Below are 21,944 nucleotides of genomic sequence, written 5' to 3'. Positions count from 1 at the left end.
AAAATAAAGTTTTTAAAATTGTGCCAGCCCTCTCATGAAATATCATAGCACTGGTCTATAGGGGACTATTGGTCAGTGTAGCAGTAGCTTATTTGCTTCTTCTGACTGGCTTTGGAGTGCTGCTGGCATATGTCTTAACAGCCACTGAAAAACAGCTTTTAAAAGTACTTTTGCTTGTGATCAGAGGAAGCCAGTTGTTAGGCTGCATAAACTTTCTGTTCGGATTGAAACACTCAATCTTCCACGTTCACATGGGTTTGAATTTTCATTCAACCTATTCACATTAAAACAAGAGCTGCAGTAAACAGTCTGATATCCAAACTCTATACATATGCGCTTCCTGATGATGAGTGAATTTAAATATTTGTCATTTAGTCTCTTAATACTGTGCCACATCTCATTCTCCCCTCCTACGCTCTTCTTCATAAAGAGATGAAATCTACACTGCCAAGGTGCAAAGAAATTCAAACTCACCAAAGATGGAAATTAAAGCTGGAGATCAGAAAGAATGAGAGAAAACATAGGGAGCAGGGTCAAGGGATTAAGTATCCAGCCCCAAAAAACCCCAAACTGTGCAAGGAGAAAGTGAAACAGCAACTCACTGACATCATTTTCATTGATACCCTTTCTTTACCATCGATATAATTAAACTTGATAACAGAGATATTACACACACGTGCGCACACACCCATTGAGAAAGAAGAAGAGAACATGTATAAATATTCCTTTAATTTTAATTAAATTCATCTAATTGTTGCAGGCTTGGCAAGCTTTTAATTTTATTTTTGTATTAAAGAGCTTGCTTGCTCTCTCAAAGCTGCATTAAAACCTCTCTTTCTTTCTTTTTGAGCTTTTCGCCCCACAATTTCTATGAAATAAAATAACACAACAAAAATATTTAAATGACTATTTCCACAAACCTAAATTTGCACATGCTATTCCCTTAATTTAGGCCACTACTCACAGTATCATAATAAGAAGCATTCTGTTAAAATATGCCCACCCAGAGCTCAGTAGTCTTTGAGTTCTAGATAAAATCATTCTACGAGGCTAATGAAGACAGAAGCTCTGCCTGTAACAATATTAAGTTTGTTTTCTCTAGTGATTCGAAGAGGTAAGCAATCTGTCAGTAATACATTGAGTGAAATTACTTGTCTTGTAGGAATTCCCGCTGACAGTCACTCACTCACAGTGCTGACCCAAACACCTACCTGCTGACAAACAAATTACAGTGTCTACCTTTGAAAAGGTAACTAGCTGATTTTAATTTTGATTGGTCTCACTGAATCTCTTTCGTGTTTACCCAATTCCCATTCTTCGTTGGGTTAAAAAAGAAAGGAAAATCCAATGGTTTTTGCATTTGAAAAAATTATTATTGCCTACATCCGAGAATGTTATGTCAGATAAAACTGCTAAAGTGTGTCTAACCAACATTAAGAGTGGCAGCCATGCCAGTGACTGACTGGGTGAGTGAACACATTACCGAGACAGCATTGTAGGAATTAATTTTCTTCAATAAAGAGATTTTTAAGGCTCATATATTTCACAATCTAAACATATGTCACTGTTTCATAAACAAAATAAATGGATTAAAATAATACATTACCAATATGCTGACACATGGAGATATTTTAATTAGAAATATTTACGCTGTGTGATATTTAACTGCTATATTTGCTGAAGAGGAGCATGCATCATTTAATAAGAAGACATAAGGCAGGTATATCACTTTACATGATGTGGTAACAGAGTGGGACCAAATCACCTTCTGTCAATGCTAAGACCATCTGACCACATTAGCCTCAATAAAAAATTGCTTTAAGGTTACAACATATAGAGGAAACTCCATAAAGAGAGGCAGTCCACTAAAACAACTTTTTCATTGAAATAATAAGTCACTAAGACTCTAGTTCAAGAGAATAATATTTCTTCATAAACAGCCACATTTAACGTCTTAGCTATTTAAAGTCTATATTTACATGACTGTCGCATTACATTGGCCTCTTTCCTGCACATTCTTCTTGACTTACTTTAAGGACCAGCACTAAAATAGCTGAGGAAAGCAAATGTCAACTGTGTTCTGAAATTTATATGTGTGAGAGAATTGGTATAAGTAGAAATGTAATATATTGTTTACTGTACTGAGTGCCCTCTGTTCTCTAGAGGTCAAAAGCACTGTAACCTCAGAGTTACAGTTTCTGATTGTTCCCAGGGTTAAATACATTATCAAAATTAATGGTTCAAACCCCTCAACCTTCAGATATATGAGTATTCATGCCTCCATCTGCTGAACTGTTCAACTAAAAATAGCATTCTTTGGCCTTCACTCTACTAATATTGTGCCCCTGAGGCACACTGTGCAATGCTTCAGCAGTGCATTGGATCTGCACCCAGCGGTGTAACAAAAGGTCATTTACTTTGTCTGCAATTAGGAAGAAAGATAAAAGAGGAAGAATAGAAATAGACAAATGTGTTTTGTTTACAATTTTAAAACTCTTTCTCTTTACTTGATTATAAAACCTTCAGGCTTCCAGAACACAGCTGCAACCATAGTTAAGACTTGCCAAGGCTCATTAATGTTATAAGTGATAAACTTTGAAGGACAAATTACACAACTAGATCAGGAGAAAAAGTTATGAACCATAGGTTTTATGGAGCTCACTTTGTTTAGGAATAACTCCAGCTAACATAATTGTAATGCTTCATTACTATCAACAGTTTATCAGAAATTGTTGACAGAGTTGCGACATTTCCTTCTTTACCATACAAACTGCTTTGTAGAAATACCCAAAAATGAAAGCAGATTTTTAAACAATAAAGAACATGCTGTAACTTTTTTCCTCTTTTTGGGGGGACTTTGCACAAGATTTAATGCAGTCAGGTCTGCTGGGACAGCTGAGTTGTGTGTCAACTAAGCTGATACAAGATTTCCTAGTAATAGGACTGCCAGGACTGCTGTGAAAGCTTGCACATGAGCCTACAGGAGATTTTGATTAAATGAGTGCAAACTTTTAAAAAGTAGGAAGAAAAAATCAAGGCGGCAAGAAAGAAGAGGGATTAAGATAAGGATATAAAAAGAAGCAGTGAGGAGAAATGATTTGCAAGTTTCATCACTCTCACTAATTACAGCAACAGGCATGTGTTGTACAGATTCACCAGCAATGGTACACAACCACTATGCATACCTGCCACATGTGTATGTGGTACTATATTTGCAAACTACCCAGCAGAAGGCAGATTTGGGTGGATTCACTCACATATGCTTGAAGCTGAAAAGGTGAACATAAACACCTTGAAATCATGCAACACAGATTGCCATGAACACATCAGTCCAGCGCTCTGCTCGCTGTACTGACTCCCCACTGAATACACACCAGTCCCAAGTCTCCGTCATGATATTCAGAACTCTCCAGAGCTACATCTACACCTGAGTTTTAAAGAGTTTTTTATTTTTTTTATTTTATTTTACAATGAGATAGCTAAGGTTGTAAAAACGTAGTGTATACAGGGCAAGGTGTAGCTTTACTTCAGTGTAACTGTTCACGGTGAACCTTTTTTGCTAGTGTACGTCTGGCCCATAGGATTGGTCCTAGTTACCTGAGAGATCTCTTGTGCCCCTGAAGGTGGGTCACTTGTGGTGGCGTGTAGAGTTCAGACCTGCATACCCAGCTAGCACAGGTATAAATAATGGGGTAGACGGTGAGACACTGGGCTTGTCTTCATTACAGTTTTTTAACAGGATAAGCCACAAATGTGTGTAATCTGGAACAAGTATATGAGGAGGGTCTGCACTAGCCTTTACAAATGTTTTAATTACCTTGAGTTAATTGGCAATCAATTAATCCATTGTTACAACACAGGCCTTCTGTGTGAAGTAGCTGCTATTATTATGTGATGTGGCTGGAGAGTTCAAAGGTTTACATTTATAGCAATGAAGTGCTCTGAATGCTGGTCAGAACAGAGAGCTACCTGCTGTATCTAGGAGCAGGCTCTAGTTTGTGAATGTAAAATTAAAAATAAAACCACTTGTTTCTCACAAACTCTCCTTGCACTAAACACCAGTTATTCTACATTTTGTACTTGTGCATTTGATTTTTCCTTCCTAATACAGTCCTTGTCTTTACTGAATGTTGCCTTGGTGATTTCAGGCCAATTCTCCAATTTATCAAGGTCCTTTTGAATTCTAATCCTGTCCTCCAAAATGCTAGCAACCCCTCTCAGGTTGGTGTCATCTGCTAATTTTATAAACATACTCTGCATTTTCAAAGTCATTTGTGAAAATATTGAATAGTACCAAGCCAGTACCCTGTGGGACACTACTAGATATATCCTCCCAATTTGACAGTGAACCATTGATAACTACTCTTTGACATGAGTTTCTCAAACAGCTGTACACCCACTTTATAGTGGTTTCATCTACACCACATTTCCCAAGTTTGCTTATAAGAATGTCATGTGGAATTGTGTCAAAAACTGTCTTAAGATCAAGATAAATCATGTCTACCACTTCCTCTCTATCCTTTTGGGTTGGTTCGGCATGATTTGTTCTTGACAAATCCATGTTGGCGATCATTTATCAAGTGATCATACTCTTAGGTGATTGTTTAATAAATTGTTCCAGTATCTTTCCAGGTATCCAAGTTAGGCTGACTTGTCTATAATTGCCTGGCTTCTCTTTGTTCCTGTTTTTAAAGGCTAATAATTTGGTGTGCAAATCATTTTCGCATGACATTTACTTCCATATATGGTAAAAACAAATAAATGACCTAGCCAGGGACCAAACCCAGAACCCTCACTGCCCCAGCATCTGAGCAGCTTAATGCATGGAAAGGTTGAGATTACATAACTACGGAAGCTGAGAGTTAGCAATTTATGAAACAGTTGTCACCATACTGTTTGAGAGAAAAAGCAACTGAAAGAAAAAGTAAAAAGAAACAACAAAGCATATTTTTCTGGCATACACAATGCCCCAGCTATAGCTCATGTAGCGCACTTAGAGGGAGAGAGTCAGAGGAAAATAAAGTTGGAAAAGATCTCTGAACATATCTCCTGACAACTGGTCATATAATTAAAAAAAAATTATTCATTCAGTTGACATACAACACACAGTACAAAGTCATAATGTTGTCTTTCTTTCACAGCATGCTGTTATATTTTCAGTATGGTAAGTATATAAGGTGTTAATTCTTCTGGGCTATGCTTAAAAAATTATTTAACATTCAGACTATTATTTAGCATACAGCTGGTTAGTGGTTAGCAGTTTTCTTCTAAAGTGTTGGCTTCTGTCCCACATTTTTTTGTTCTGGCACATACCTGGAGCTGTAAAGGGCTGAGTCCAGAAGCAGCAGCAGCTGCCATTGTTGATGGAATGAACTGCACAGGGTAGTTATCACCTGTCGAGGAGAACAATGCATACAGGTTTAGACAATGAGCAGAGAATAGCAGCAGGCAAGTGCAAACATGGACCTCGCATCGCCTGTGCTCCACAACGCTGCTCTAAGCCCTACAACACTCCTCTAAGCCCAAACATCTGCAAAAACAAAAGGTTTAGCTGGGCACAGACTTGCAATGCTACCTTGGAACTTTTTGTTACCAGATAGCTGGTAGGCAAACTGGCAAAACATAAATGTGACGCTCATGTTTTTTATTAAAAGGAGTAAATGTGCAATTCAAGCATGTACACTTCTATTACATATCATAAAACATATCCGTTCTTATGATAAAGTTTAATGACTTTCAAAAATACAGATTGAATTATATAATATGGTCTAGATCTTGTAGCTAGGGCCCAATCCTGAGACCTACTGAGTACCCTCTAAGGATAATGGCAGATGCAGTTGTACAGAACCTCTGGGGATCAGGCCTTACAGTTTTTGTGTTCTGTTCCCCGCTCTATCATTTACTCATTGTGTGACAAGTTCTGGAACTTCTCTGTGACTTAAGTTTTCTCATCTCTAAAATGAGGGTGGCAATACCTCCTCATTTCAAAGGGCTGCTGTGAGGATTAACCGGTATTGGTAAAGTGCTTTGAGATGCCCATATGAAAGGTATTTTAATCATAGCAGATTTTTTTATTGAAAAGATTATATGAAAACTTCACAGCTTGTGAACAGCACAAAAACTTAATTTCTACATAGCATTTTAGATCTCAACACAAGAAGGTGCTGATTACCCTCCATTTCTGAGAGCTTAAGGAACTCAGCATCCTTAGATAACTTAAATAATTGTGCATTTCAATTATGATTAATATGCTGAAAAATAAGATATGTTGTCTATTTGAAATGAGCGCTGCAACTTTGCGTATCATAACAGTCTATAGGAATTCCCACTTCAAGACACTGCAATGATCCCTGTCATACAGTAACATTAACATGCTTAGTTGAATGTGTTAGTCTCTAAGGAGCAACAAGGACTCCTCGTTCTTTTTGCGAATACAGACTAACACGGCTGCTACTCTGAAACCATGCTTAGTCAATGTAAAGGATGAAGGAATGCTGGCAAAGAAAATAGTTTAGCAGTGGAACTGTGGAACCTGTAATATAAAAATTAATACAGTGATGGATAAATTACACTATAACCATGATTTAATGGAGTATCACTTTGGCTCTGGCTCCTTATTTAAAGTCAGTGTTATGTACTCTCTCTAGGCTATATTTTAATAGGCTGCTCCTCTGAACATTTTTTATATTTATAATAATCAAATTATTTTCAACTTTTTTTTTTACATTGAAAGTAGAATATAATAATGAAGACACAAAGGAAAGGCATCCAGAATAATATAGTGAGGAAATTCCACGGGCTTGTTTTTTTTTTCAAATATACATTAATACCTGACGCCGTCACAAAGTCATTGGATTCGTTGGAATTGTTTACCACCTGAAGTGCCACTGTACTCAGCCAGCTCAGTGTAAATGTTAAGTTGTTTTCACTTTTTAACAAATTGTGAGTTTCTAATCCACAAGGTCTCTTTGCATCATATCCATAATACCTCATCAGACCATTGAGCACAGTATGTGCTTGTACACAGTCCAGTAACAATTGGCTTCTGATTGCATATGGAGCTCTGCTACAATGCATTCACTAACACTATATTGTGCTGGTATCCTATGGAGTAATGTTCAAAATATCTGATCTTATTTTTCCCCCTTCCATGAGGTTGATTTTAGTTTGCAGTGTTTTTTTTAAACAACAACTAAATTATTTTCTGATAGTACAAGAGACTGTCTCTTTATGTTTAAATAATTCTGCCTATCTCCTTGATATCTAAACTAAACTATCTGAATAAAGAATATCCTAATCTAAGTTAAATAATGTTTCTTTGGTAAATATCTTACCAGATTTAAAAAAAACCCACAAAGATGTTGAATTAATGATGCTTTAAATGGGGGGGAAATAACCATTCAAGCTATCAGCATGGACTGTTATGTTGCAGAACATTTTGGAGGCATTCTTTCTTTAAATATCATGAATTATTCATTCCCGTTCCACACAGTAATCTCTCTCCCCCTCCCTCCACTTTTTAAGTTCAATACCAGTTGCTTTATTTGTATTAAAACATTTTCCATGTCAAACATATTTTAAAAAAAATCAAACTCTAAAAGAATTCCCTGCGGCACTCCTTTTTCACAGCTGTCATGCTTCTATGGTTTGAAATAGCTAGAATATATATATATATATATATATATATATATATATATATATATATATATATAGCTTCACTGTTAATTTATTAGTTTCTCTACCACACCCTGGCTCACCTGCTGCTACAAACAGTTTTTCCTTTTCTTGATGAAAAAAATATGAATTCATATTTATGGGTTTTTAAAAAAAAATACAGTGTTGTCTCTTTTTTTGGTTCAAATTTGAGCATTTTAAAGTAATCCGTGCATGGTTAAATCCTGGTATACTGTAGTATCATTATTCTGAGAACAAAACTTAATACCTCTAGAGCTAAGGAATGCTTTGCTGACACCCAGTAGTAAAGGCAGAACAAAGGTACTTTCCCTCCCCCGCATCTCAAGGAAAGCAAGCACTCAGGGCATGGACTGTTTTTAATTTTTAATTACAGAAGATACATATTTTACCCCTCTAATTTTCTCCATGCAAGAATGGATCAAGAAGCTTCTCGGTAGCTGTGTTGGCAAGAAATCAGTCAACATGTTGTAGCAATTTTTTTCAAATTTGTTTCTGGATTTGGAATGCTTGCGTGAGGACCCATTCTTTGTAGAAAGGAAGACACAACATGTTGAAACAGGTCTGCTTGAGGTACCGGTGTGTACTGGCCTTTGATAACCAGGGAGTGAGAAGAATGCCTGAAGAAGAAAATCTGAACATTCCTTCTCATTTTACAAACTGATCTCTTCAATCTTCCTGTTTTGTTGATTGTCTATTTATGTTTGGCTGCTATTGTTTATATATAAGTTGGTGTTTACAAGCCATACAAAACTTTGCCAGTCTTTTGTTTCACTGTCAGATTGGGCAACATTTCTAACTGAATAAAGGCAGCACACAGTTGGACCACATTGTTCTGCAGCTAGAACAACTAAATATCTCTTACTTAGTTTTTCTTGGATTCAGCAATGAAGCTCAATTGATCGTATTCACAAGAGGAGAGGACTTGCTTTTCAGATCAAGGTTTGGTGGCCTATGAGGCAGGAAACCCAGAATGGACAAGTCTGTTAGATTCATTTTCTCCTCAGTTTTGCCACTTTTCTTTGTTTTTAACACATTTTGAAAGACATATGGCTCCACTCCATCTTGCAAGATATGCCAGATATTTACTCATTTTGGTAAATTTCCTTGAAATTCTACAGACATCTGATATGGGGTTGGAAACTGACATTTGTGCATTTTCCAATGGTAATAAAGAGTCTGGGGAGAGTTTGCAGCTACCTCTACTCATTCCATCACACTGTTGCTATTTTGCATCAGTGTTACAAAGCTGATGCTCAGTCCTATAGTCTTTGCATAAGATGGGAGTTTTGTTTATGTAAGGACATTAGGATTAGTCAAACTGTTAATAAAGACAATAGGCTGTGGAGATCCTATGGACAGTCTAATCCATAAAATGGCAACAGTTGTGCTACTGTTTGGGTCAGGTATCACCAAGGCAGTGTCATATTGGGATCTTGTCCCCTCAGTAAATGCAGTTGCAGTGACAAGCATTTGCCTATGGTAAAAAAGTAGAATTCGCAGGTGAAACTGTTCATCTGGCTACTACTGGTACTACCGTTAAGTTAGGTTTTATACTGAGCAACGTATGTATTGGTATAGTGATTCCTGAGGCTACTGATTCATGGTTCCAACCAGGAGAAGCCAGTAGGAACCGTTTGAAGAATTTTAATGGAGTCTTATGGAATTTCCACTAGGAACAAGACTCTCATAGGTTTGTTTTAAGCACCTCTGCTACTCAAAGATGTCCAGCCATTTCACTAAGTAGAAGTGTGCAATGATTGGATGCCAACAATAAGAGCGACTCATTGAGAATACACACACAGTTTTAACATTTCAAACTACTGTTAACATTTTATGAAAGGACGTCTCCAACAACTGGAAACAGAACCAAAGGGTATCAATCAAAGATGTCAAGATGCCAGTCATTTAGATTAGCTAGGCATGTAATTTGAGGAAGTTATCATGTGTTTCTGACAAACTTTAAATGTTGTGGGAACTGTCTGAAGTTCAGTCTGATAACTATGGGTTTGAATCTCCCTTCACTTTCATCGGCTTTACACCAATGTATTTCCACTGATTTCAACAGTTATTCCTGATTTACCCCAGTGTAACAGAGGAGAATCAGCCCAAAGATGTTTTTGCTACTCACAGCGACCAGGAATAACAATTCCTATTTTTACATTTCTCTGTATTGCAAACATAATGAACAGCAAAGTGCTCCAGTTAGGCAGATAGAAGTCATTTTTCAATATTTCTAATCACAGTTTGTATAAACTTTATGCATGAGGTATGAGTAATTGCTTTGAAATACACGACAGCACATTAGTCAAACAAATGCAAAATCAGGTTTCACAATCTACATCCCTTGATTTAGATAAACCCTAAACTACCCAAAGTTCCTAACTTTACTAGTCTATCTCATTACACCTCACACATCTGAAAAAGAACTGTTGCAACACATGTTTGTCAGAAATCTCTATCTAGCAGAAATTATCCCTGGCCTTCTAAGCTACGTAGATTGCAAAAAATGGTGGTGCAGACAGCTAATGTATTCCCAAAGCAGATCAGCTCCCACTCAGCCATAAACAGAAAGAAGGAGCATAGCTGCTTACAGAATGGCCTGACTCCTGTCTACAGTTAATCCATATCCTTCGTCTTTCCTTATCCTCCTTTCCCGCTCTCTCACAAGGGTCATGAAACCTGCAGGAGGTAATACCTTGACTCAGTGCAAGGAGAAGAAATCTCTTACACGCTGCCCAAATCAGTGGATAGGAAATAACTCATGCCTCAGGATAGGGCATTGCAAGGGTCTTAGTGACCATGTTCAATGACGCTCCAACCTGATAACATTCCTATAAGCCTGAATACATGTAACAGTCAAGCTAAATTCAATCCCTTATTCTGTTCTGGAGGAAGGGGTAGAATTGAACGGCTGTAGAAGTTCAGCACCTACATTGCTGATCAATGCCAAGTGGTAAGTACAGTGCTTACCATTAAAAGGTCAGCATTTGTCCATCTGCTGATAGCACAGTTCTTCTGCTGTAATTAGAATGCAAAATAACCAATGCAAAATAACTGTGTGGAGTCTCTTGGCAAATATTGGCTTTCTAAAAGCTGCCACTCTAAGCATCCCACTGGAATATGGTGCAACCTCCATAGCCATGTACTTTGGTAGGCTCATCAAGCGCCTGCAGGTCAGTTGTCACAACAATTTTAGTTGCACAGTGCCCCCAAGTTTTAATTAATCCTGTATACAGTATAAATACTGAAAGAAATATGTATGAAAAATTAATTAAGTGATCTATGCAGCTCTGATTTCTCAATTAGTACTTACCATGCCGGAAAATTACATTATACCACTTTGAGCTACATAAAGGAGCATGGGACTTCATTTTTTCCCCTATGTATTTATTATTTTTGATGTGTGTTTGCTAGCATTGGCCTGGTTCACCTCCTGGAACTCCAGTCTTTGGAAAGAAGGGCCATGCACCCATCCACCATGACTCCTGGCTGCATGCAGAAGGGAGTTCTTTTTCCAGCAGATTTTGGTAGGAACTGTAGCCTTTACATTTTGCAAGGCCTTCCTCAACCTTTCCAAGAGCAAGGCTTCACAACCACACAGAACTTTGCTCTCTCCTTTGGGTTTTTCCATGAAAGGACTTGATCTGGCCCAGTCTTTTATAAGAATAGCTGTTTTTTTGGTTAAGATAGTATGGAATTTGGGGCCAAATTCACAAAAGACCGCACACTTCCTTAGCAACTAAACAAAGTATCCAGATTTTCAAAAGTGCTCCGCACTCAGTAGCTCCTGTTGTTACAAGTGGAAGCAGCTGGGAGCTGAAAACTTCTCAAAATCTGTCCCTCTGTGCTTTCCAAATGAAAAGGAGAATTAGCACAGTAAACATATTGCCTTGCCTAAATGAAAAAAGGTGGAAATTAAAAAGAAAGTGAACAAGCAACTGGGAAGAAAAATTTTAATGTTTAAAGGGTTGTCCGTTTCTTTTCTTAATCTTCCTTTAAAAATATAAATGAGTTTGGTGCTCAAATTAGTCTTATAGTCCTGGAGATGAAAGCACAAACAGGAGCAGTGCAAATTCCCACAAAGTCCCTCAGTCCTGACCTAGAAGAACAACCTGTAAGAAAGATAGTGAAGAAAGATAGTGTAGTTTTGTCTCCATTTTCATTATAAACCTCTCTACTGAGATTGCCAAAAAGGGGGCAGAGGGTGGCGCTAATCAATACCAATTGTGGTGATTTTTTTTTAATGATGAGAGCTGTCCAAGAGAAACTGAACTAACACAGCCAGCTACTTTAGCAATACGTGCCAGAGAACTTCATAAATACATTAAAATATAAACATGTTCGTTTCACACAAGCCACTGAACAGTGTCAGATCATAGTGACTTCTGGTTTCTACCAAGCTGAGCTGGATTCAAACCAGTAACCTACTAGTGAATAGTTTCATATCCCATTAGCAATGTCCTGAGACATCCAGGCCTCCATTTTGGTCAGTTACTTGAATATTTTAATATTTGTTATACACATTTTTTTCTTTGTTCACAAGAGTAATAAAATAGCCTGAAGCCATACTACCTTGTGTTGTGAGTTGAGAGGACAAAAGCAAAGCAGTGAGGCCTGGGGGAGTTCTAAAGAAACCTACATGCTGCAGGAAAAGGTGTTGGTGATAAATAGGTGGCACTCTTCCTTTTGAGTCAGTACTGACCCAATTCACTTACACAGCCTGAAAAGACACTCGTGGAGGTGTCATCTTTGAGATGAGAAGTAAAGTCCAGGTCCTGATCATGAGTGGCCATTAAATCCACAATTCAGGAAAGCCTCTCTAATCGGGAAAAATAAAATCAATCGGATTAAAGCAAGTGCTTTGGTGCTTTTCTGAAAGAGGGTGTATAAGAGTAAGGGTGTTAACCCTGGTGTCCTGGACAAATTCGAAGTTTGATAATTATATTCTGCCTCTCTATGCACTTCAGCTGGAAAAGATAATCTTCATTTTCATTTTCTGTCCCGAAATGTTGCTGTGGGCAGTTAAACAGTTACATGCCAGCGATGGCTGAATTTCAGAGGTGGATGAACTCTTCTCCCTGCATAGGTTGTGCATCAGTTTGCTAAATTTGCAAAGTGCTTTGGGATTTTTGAGGCTGAAAAAGTGAGCATAGAAGTAAGATGATTATCAGAAAGAGACTTTTTGTTTCCAAAGAGGAATGATCCTCCTTCACCCAGAATAAAGACACAAAATGAAATGGGACAAATGGAAATGCTTGCTGAAATCCAATTTGGCACCATTTCATATAACATTTAAGCAAATTTGCTTGAAGAGATTTTAGGCTCAATCTTACTTTTATTAAATAGGTTGTTCACATCTTATATTTTACTTTGGACTTGGACCTGTTCCTGCTGAAGTCAACTGCAAAAATCCCATTGACTTTAGCTGGAGCTGGATCCATCCTTTACTTTGAAATATCACATTTAAAATCCAAAGAAAGTGTTACACTCAGATTTTGTGGTTAATATTCATCAGGTTAATATGCTAAAAAGAGCTTAGCAGGGAATATTATTAATGAGCAAAATAAGGTTGCTGCTTCTGGGCTGAGGTCACTTACAAAGAATGTACAAATGAAAATAAGGTTGTCTTTTATTTACTTAACTATCTTCTTACATTGAATTCCTTTGGCAACATGTCTTTAAACATTTAAAACCCTGTTTACAAGAAGGCTCTGAAAGTAGCTTCAAACCATTATATCCCTAATTGAATTCCCCAGGAGTCCAGTAAACTCAGAGGAATAAAGAAAGAAATCATAACATTTGCTAAATCATCTCAAAACATATTTCACTGCAAAGGTTATGTGACCTGTTACAAGTCTGAATGATAATTGGGATTGAACTACTGAAACCTTTATTATTCAGATTGAAATCAAACAGAAAGTTGCCCGTTAGAAGTATGCTAATTAAATTATACCTGCCTTTTGCTTTTATTGCTAATTAAGGGTAAGAATTTTTGCATAAAAGACAAGTATGTGTACATGCTGCAGATAAGACATGCAATAAAAGAAGTATTAAGATTCAGGGTATGCCAAATGCAAATTGGTAGGCAAGTGGGTCAATAAATTCAGAGCAGTTGATTTTGTGGGCTACAGAAGTGAAATTAATATGGGGCTCAGTAACCAATCTTCCAATTATCCCCTTTAAACTCGGAAGATATTTTCAGCTAGACTTTCAAAACTTCAAATTATTTTCAAGCAGCCAGTCCTTTTGTGTAACATCATCTGTATCAGACAGATCACAAGAGAAGTCTCAGTAAATATCTGAACATGTTAAATAGCTTCATATCCCTGTCAACTTACCTGGCTTGTAAGTTATTCCTGGGGGGAAGAGGAATCCCTGCTGGGCTGCAGCAGCCGCTGCCAATGTCCTCTGGTCGTGTGGAAAAATTGGGATCATGAGCGGAGGCATGTGACCCTGAACCTGCTAAACAAAAGAGAGCCTCTGATCAGAAAGAGCACAAATTTATCTTGACAGGTATTTCTCCAGCACTGATAGTGTACTTGTGTTCACACAGCCCCACAGAACCTTAATGTAATCCTCACCAATTTCACATTATCACATCAAAGCCCGCCCCCCAACATTGTTTTCCCTGAGTGTCAAAAGTGTAACAGTCTCTGTGCACTGCACTTTATCCTGCTTCTTGCTGATTTTTTTTATTATTCCTTGTGTTTACATTTCATTGCACAAAAAGAAACCAACATTTTAATATACTATAGATTCATATTCAGAAAATAAAAAAGTGGCCTACGTTTGTATTAGTCTTTCAAATTTTTATTTCTCTTTGGGAGCTTAGAAATCACAGTGATAAACCCTTTAAAGGCAGCCTAATATCTAAAGAGCTATTTTAATCTTCATATTTTAATATATTTAAGGTAGGTAATTTTATTTCAGAGATCTTACGCTATTGTACTGCTAGTATATATGCCAGCAGTTCAGGTAAGTTATTTCAAAATCTCACCACAGTATGTTAGTCATCTAGACAACACCCCATCTCTTAAGATTTAAAGCTACAACATCTTGGCTCCCAATTAAACTAATATCCTTCACCATACACACCTCGCTGTAACATATAAATTGCTTGTCTGTCTAAGCAGTTTTACAGCTTTATGCACTATCATGGAGCTCAGTAATTATGGAGTTGTATTCAGAGAGCATTTCAGAATAAATTCTACTATATCAAATTGCATTTGACCTTAATAAATGTATCAAAGAGCGCAAACATGCAAAAGCAGAAAATTCTTCACCTTATATCAGCATTTGTATTCGACATATAGAAAGTGAGAGATGTGACATTAACATGTCTGTTAAATTCACATTTTAATTTCCTGGTTTCTTTATTTATGCTATACATATATCAGAGACACTGGATGGGATCACATGGAGTTTTTGTCTATCCCCCAAGCCCCAACAGTACTGAAGGCTTTGATTACAGCATTTTTCTGATTAGTAACAAAGTAAACACATAACGGCTTAAATATCAAAACTAGGAAGTGTAGAAAGGCATTATTTTTCCAGTCAGAAAGAATTTTTGCCCTCTTATCCTGCCATAAATGGGTGGCATTAAATACTATTAAAAAGTTAAACTAAACTTCAAGTGATTTCTTTTCATTTTAATTCCTAAAAACTTTGTTTTTGGTCAAATCCCATATGTTGACCTATGACATTGTTTAAACATTGCCAAATTTTCTTGTCATATTCCTTTCCTTTCACAACCACTGATGCAGTGCAGAAACGCTACTGTGTGTCTATGAGGGTTAATTTACCAACAACTCTTCTCTGGGGAAAGCCCTAAGATGTAGGTTAATAAAGGTCACTCAAAAAATAAACACTTTACAGTATTTTTCTGAATCCATTTCTCAGGAAAATCAACTTATAATAAAAAGGTCTTTGTGCAATTACTGCCATGGCACTGGGGCGTGAAAGAAACCAGCTTTGAGCAGCTATTTCTTTCATTTTAGCTGAGGTAAGCCTGGTTGTGAATGTTAGCTATGAGCTTAACTTGGTTAAATGGGAGTTGATCCCCAGGTGACCAGTACCAGCCTTTAACTTCTGATTTAACAGTGCTAATTTTGTGTAGGATGCTAGTGCATACTGGCTCAGAACGTACGCAACAAGTGAAAACAATATCAGTGTCTGACGGGGAATACAACTGCAGCATCTGGAAAGCATTTAACACAATGTGTTCTACAATCACTTACAGTACTTTCCAAGTAGATACTAATCAAAATGATCCAGGCTCTGTGATAGCTCCCTCCCAGTCACCAGTAGCAGAAAGTCTCCCCAGGGTGTTGCAAGAGTGTAAGGTGCCCACAAACTCCTCTCCACCAGAGGGCTTCAGGGTGCCAGCACAGGGCCAAAAGACGAGAGCATTGACCAGGGTGGGGATCGGGGTTAGAGCATGCATTGATTCAGCACATCCACTAGGCAGCCTCTGTCGGTGGGGTCCTACGGAGCCGGGGGGGGAAGGGGGTGGCTGGCTAGATTTAAGCTTCTCTCCCCTAATGGAGAGCAAATGCACATGCTCACTTATCAGGGACAGCAGAAGTCTGGAAGTCATGTCCAATGGGTTTTATTTGCAGATCTGTCAATGACTTGCTAAATTACCTTAGATAAGCTACTTAGGCCAATATTTTCTAAAGTGACCAATAACTTTTGGGTGCTTCACTCTTTGGGTGCACTATTTAGAACATCCTGTTATCTGAAGTTGAGCACCCAAAAACTGGGGCACCCAAAATTAGTCTTTCACTGAGCCTCACCATGCCTTACTATCACTTTTTACCACAAAACCTACTTCACAGCAAGCAAGAGAAATTCAAGTAATAAGAGCCCAATACTGCTCCCCCCCACTATTGATTTCAATGGGAATTTTCTTTCTGAGATGGATTGGGCTCCAAATATTTTTAAATATTTTTGAGATGCCCCAAATGCAAAGGACTAGATAACTATAAATTATTATCATTGTATGCTCTGGCTATCCTTTATAATCATTACATAAAATATTCCTTGAATACTGGCCTGATCATCAGCCAGTGTCAATCAGCATAGCTCCATTAACTTTAATGGTTTACATCAAGATTGTTCGTCTCATGTGGACTGAAAAGTGTTTACTGAATGGCAAAAATATCCCATATTTCACTTAGGACACATATCAAACACTATTTCTGAGAAAACTCCATGGTCTTCCCTTTATACCACAACATTTACAAACTGTGCTCTTGCCTGTTTTCTAGACATCCCGAGACTTCTTAACTCTCTTGTACCTAAATCTAATGGTGCTGGTTATGCAAACATTCAGGGATGGTTTCACCAAGAATTATTTTACAAATAGTTGTCATTATGCTTAACAGACATCAGCTGTAAAGCACAGATGAATATTAACGATATAGTGGATACACTGTGATGACTGATCAATTAGTTGTTATAGAACTAAAGAGTAAGCCAAAAAAAATACACGCTATACTCCTAGTGCCTTTCAAGTATGTTTGTTTGTTTTTGGGTGGGGAGAGAGGGTGGGATAGTGTACGTCATAAAATTAGCTACATTCCTAGAAATTTTAATTGTGAGACTGTTCTTCAGGTATTTTTAAAAACCAAGACAGCAGCAGATGCATGAAAAACAAACTCTGGCTCTTCCCATTCGTAAAAATTGCATATTGTTGTATCGACACTTTCCTCTTTTGTCTCTTCTGTGCTAAGTTGTTGATGATGCCATTTTTTGCCATCTGCCCTAGAGCTTCATTAAAGATACATGAATGGACTAACTGGCCTGATATCTTGTGAGGAACAGGTGCTATTGTTTGTCCCCAAAGGCTTGTACTAAAGATCTGGCTCAAAATACTTGAGAAAGAGCATCTGCAGCAGTCAGTCAGAGAGTAACTTGGCAGGGATCTTGCTATGTGCTAATATACAAACAGAGTAACACTCAGGGGGACTAATTTTCTCTTTCATGAAGATTATTTAACTTTTTTGTGATGGGCAATAAATGTTTGTATCTGAACAATTCTGTTTAATGTCTTTCGCTGAGCTGTATAAGTGAATCGGATGGGTCCTGAAAGCAATTCTTTTCAATATTTTGATCAAGAGAAATAAAACATGGATACACTTCAGTTTTCAAAGTAACCTTAAATAAAGATAATTTCTAAGGAACAATAACTCAAGCAATCTGTCTATACTGACTTGTTTCTCTATGACAATTTTAAGTCTGTATTTGTCTGTAATAAATGGAGTACATTTTATTAAATATCTGAAGCCACCAAGTTATAGAAATATTAGCCAGTACCATACCATGATTTTAATGTATCACACAACTCTTATAATTCTTGGGAATAGCTAATAATATTAACTAGTGTGAGGTCAGGAAGCAACCTTGGATGGAAACAACCTTGATTTGCTCAAGAATCAACAGTGAATTTAGTTCTCCCTGGAAGAGTAAGGGTTGGTGACTAACATGATAAAGAGGGCCATGCTTTGTATTGTCCCATGGAGTGATAGGAATACCAGTCACAGAAGAAGCTGGCTACTACAATCCTCTAAGCTACAGAGTCATTGATGCTTAGTGTTGTGCACAGAAGGAGAAAGCCAAGGATTACAAAAGGGACATGGCATGAAAGAATAATTGCTTGAGTGAAAATTCTCTGCCCTTCTTGAATAAGGAACCAAGCATGTTTCATGAGAGCTGAGAAGCAATTTGTGCTCTAAGCTAAAAACAAAAAACATGTCTGAACACATACAAATCAAGTTTATTTCTACTCAGTTTGTTAGTCAAGAACTGGATTGGAAACTGTATTCTGGAAAACTTTTGCTAACTGCTAGAAGATGAGATGCTTATTTGGATGCTTATTATAGCCGTTATGCCTCCTCCATCAGCAGAAAGGAAAGATGCTATTTTGTACAATAAAAGCACCTCATCAAGTAATATTAGATTCACAAAATAAAGGGTATTCAGAGACGAGCATGACCTCCTCCTTTTACAAACATCTTAATTTACCCTATGGTGCCTACATTTTGCAGTTTGTATAGTACATAAGATCACAGACTTTGGTAAGGCCTCTCAAACTATACAATGGAATACAATGACTAAGCATAACCATGTATGTTAACCTTAAGACGGGGGCTTTCAAACTTCATTACACCGTGACCCCCTTCTGACAACAAAAATTACTACACAACCCCAGGAAGGGGGACTGAAGCCTGAGCCCACCCGAGCCCCACTACCCTGGGTGGCGGGGGAGGGGGACAAAGCACAATCCTCACCGCTCCAGGTGGGGGCATGGGGGACAAAGCTGAAACCCAAGGGCTTCAGCCCCAGGCAGGGGGCCTGTAACCTGAGCCCCGCCGCCTAATGCTGAAGCCCTTGAGCTTCAGCTTAGGCCCTGGGCGGGGGTCTCAGGGTTCAGCTCCAGGCCCAAGCAAGTCTAAACCAGCCCTGGTGACCCCATTAAAATGGGGTCTCGACCCATAATTTGAGAACTGCTGCCTTAAAATAACCTATCTTTTACAGAACCTTCTCCAGTTACAAACCCTCTCCATGCGATGTACATTTCTTTGGGCTTCATGCTCCCCTCTACATCCATGCTTGAAACAGAGCCTCCACCTGTAGAACCTCCACCTGCAGAAAGGGGTAGAGTCATCTTCATGGCTTCCTGTCCCTTTCTCCCCATCTCTGTGGAAGCCTCTGTAAAAGGGAGCTTCATAGTCACCAAATTTGGAGAGGATTGTGGTAGAGGGATTGGGAATTCCAGATTCTTATTTTCATTCTCCCCAAACCTGCTGGAGAAACCCGCAAAAATGAATTCTGTGATCTTTACTGCTATGTACTATCTTCATCATGGAGCCTTCCCCTTTGGGAGGTGGACACAGAACATAGCTTCCAGAAGCCAGGGGGAGGTGGTGGAGACATTCATGCACACTACTCTTACCTCTGGTTGACTGCAGGTATCTTTTGGTTAAGGGAGCACAGACTTCTGCAGTGGAAACAAGCCCCTCCCTACCTAGCAGTAGAATTCCTAACAAACTCCTCAAGCTGAAATTTGCCCAGTTTCCCCTCCCCTGCATGGCTTATTTCAGCGAAGGGGAGAATAAAGTTCCATGTTTTTTTCTCATTTCTCATCATAATCTTCACATTATTTTATCCTTTATAGTTGTTCAATTTCCTTTGCTTTTCACTCGTACGGGACACTGTCATGGAGTAAACAATGCTCTAATTGTCTACAATAACCAAGCATCATTCTTTTTAACCATTTTTCCTGTCATTATAATCTTTAGGCCAGATCTCTCTCTGGTGCAAATCACCATAACACCATTGAACACAATGGAGCTGCACCAATTAATGCCAGCTGAGAATCTGACCTTTGAAATGTACTGTAACATAATATTTGCCTTCAGTATAGGATTTGCACTACTCGCTGAACTTGGAATGGAGAATACAGAAAACAATTATGTGACTTTACCTACAGTAAGAGACAAATGTCAAGGATGGTGCCCACTGCATGCAATACTAATAATGAGTTAGAATCCAAAGTCCAATTAATACAAATAAGACCATACAATTAGACCAGGAACACAATTTTTAAAGTATCATCCCGATCTTTTACCCAATTAAGGCCATACTGCATGGGGGAGGGGGAGGTATTTGAGCTACTTGAATAACTGAAAAATGTATTTCCATTAAAATAATAAATACTGCACGTGATTTGTCTGCTAAACGGTCTATGAGTAATTTGCGAAAACACACATAAATAGGGAAACCATAACTTTATTTTGCACACATCTAGCTTCCTTAATAGGATGAGTTTTCAAAATGCTTTAGTTTCTTATTCATGTACCAGAACAACTCCCCAGGTAATGGCAGCACACCAAGCAAAAATATGCAACTTCAAAATTTCCAAAATATGTATTTACATGATAGAACATAATAACCCCATCCATCAAGTCAATATTATAAGTTTTTAAAGCCCCCTTTAGATTTACTTATATGAGAGGTCTTAATAGCACTAACAGAGCTGTTAGTGTCCATCGTGTTAGTAAAACATGTTTTTAAATTCCATGTATACTGTATATATTTACCTAATCTGCATTTTCAAAAGTCTGTATATGACAGAAAAGGGCCATTATATCTATGCTACAATTTCAGTTCTCATTTCTTTTGATAACTGATACTTTTCTTATTTTTTTTAAAAGGAAAGAAATTGAAGAGGTGTTGTAAATTCATTCATATATTTCAATGAGATTAATTTGGTGCTTATGCAAATAACTGAACAACAATACTGCTGCCTTGAGCGTGGTATGGCATAAGCAGAGAGGCACTTACCCTATGAACACTCATGTACGTGGAAGTCAATGGGACTACTCATGTGCTTAAAATTAACCATGCACATGTTTGCAGGGTGGGGCCAATGTTTTCTCTGTGCAGCTCTGCTAATGCCCCACAATAATAAACTGCAACAAAATCAAACTACCGTCAGATCTTGGTCTCAAGGACTGCCTACTATGTTTAACTACACAAAAGTACTGTGATGAGCAGAAAGGTCTATTAGGTATTCATTGGTATCCTCCAGTTACTTTGTGCCACTCTGGTGATGCAAAATAGTTGTATTGACCAATTATAATGGGTTTATGGCTACTTCATATCAACAGAGTAGTGCAAAGTAGCCAGAGTACACTGGGAAATCTGACCTCAGAATTTTCACTTCTGACCCCTCCAGAGTCTGGATTAATATCTTCTTTGAATTAATGCTACTCAACATCTAGCCTTCCAAAATGTAAAGTTAAAGTATGATCATAGGACCCAATTCTTCAGACGTTTATATGAGCAGTCCCTACTCACATGAATGTGGCTACATAAGTAAGGACTACTCTTGTGAGGCGGGACTGTAGAAATAGGCTCAAATAGATGAAAGTGACTTTGTAAATATGATACCCTACTCATCAAATTTGCTAGCTGTGCATCAGATCTACTGGCGTAAATGAAAAATAAATTTCCTTTCCTTTTCACTCCTGTTAGAATCAAAGAACTACAGGAGAGAGAGGTGGATTCTATTCTAGCTCATGTAACATCAGTTGAATTGTTCAATACATTCTAAATGAAGAAATGTTCCTCTTGTGATGATGCATGATCGACAAAGAACGCAGTTTGATAATCAGATCCCAGGTTGATTTTATATGCTTAGCTATTAGGAAAAGATCTTGCAAACTTGTAAAGTAAGAAAATTT

At 37.9% G+C, this 21,944-nt stretch overlaps 1 protein-coding gene across 8 annotated transcripts in view; it reads right to left on the bottom strand.

Moving 5' to 3' along the window:
- Positions 1-21,944, bottom strand: part of SOX6 (SRY-box transcription factor 6) — a 469,848-nt gene that overhangs the window by 100,007 nt on the left and 347,897 nt on the right. For 7 of the 8 annotated variants that reach the window (XM_074954952.1, XM_074954946.1, XM_074954948.1 and 4 more), the window contains 2 exons: positions 14,034-14,157; positions 5,314-5,393 (listed from right to left, as the gene is read on the bottom strand). In XM_074954952.1, coding sequence (XP_074811053.1) covers positions 5,314-5,393; positions 14,034-14,157 — 204 coding nt within the window. The remainder of the gene's footprint in view (positions 1-5,313; positions 5,394-14,033; positions 14,158-21,944) is intronic. The other variant, XM_074954950.1, reaches the window with a different exon arrangement.

The sequence above is a fragment of the Natator depressus genome, chromosome 6 (assembly GCF_965152275.1).
Source record: "Natator depressus isolate rNatDep1 chromosome 6, rNatDep2.hap1, whole genome shotgun sequence".
NCBI lineage: Eukaryota > Metazoa > Chordata > Testudines > Cheloniidae > Natator > Natator depressus.
Note: the sequence above shows the minus strand (reverse complement) of the source record. Positions and strands in the feature narration are given on the sequence as shown.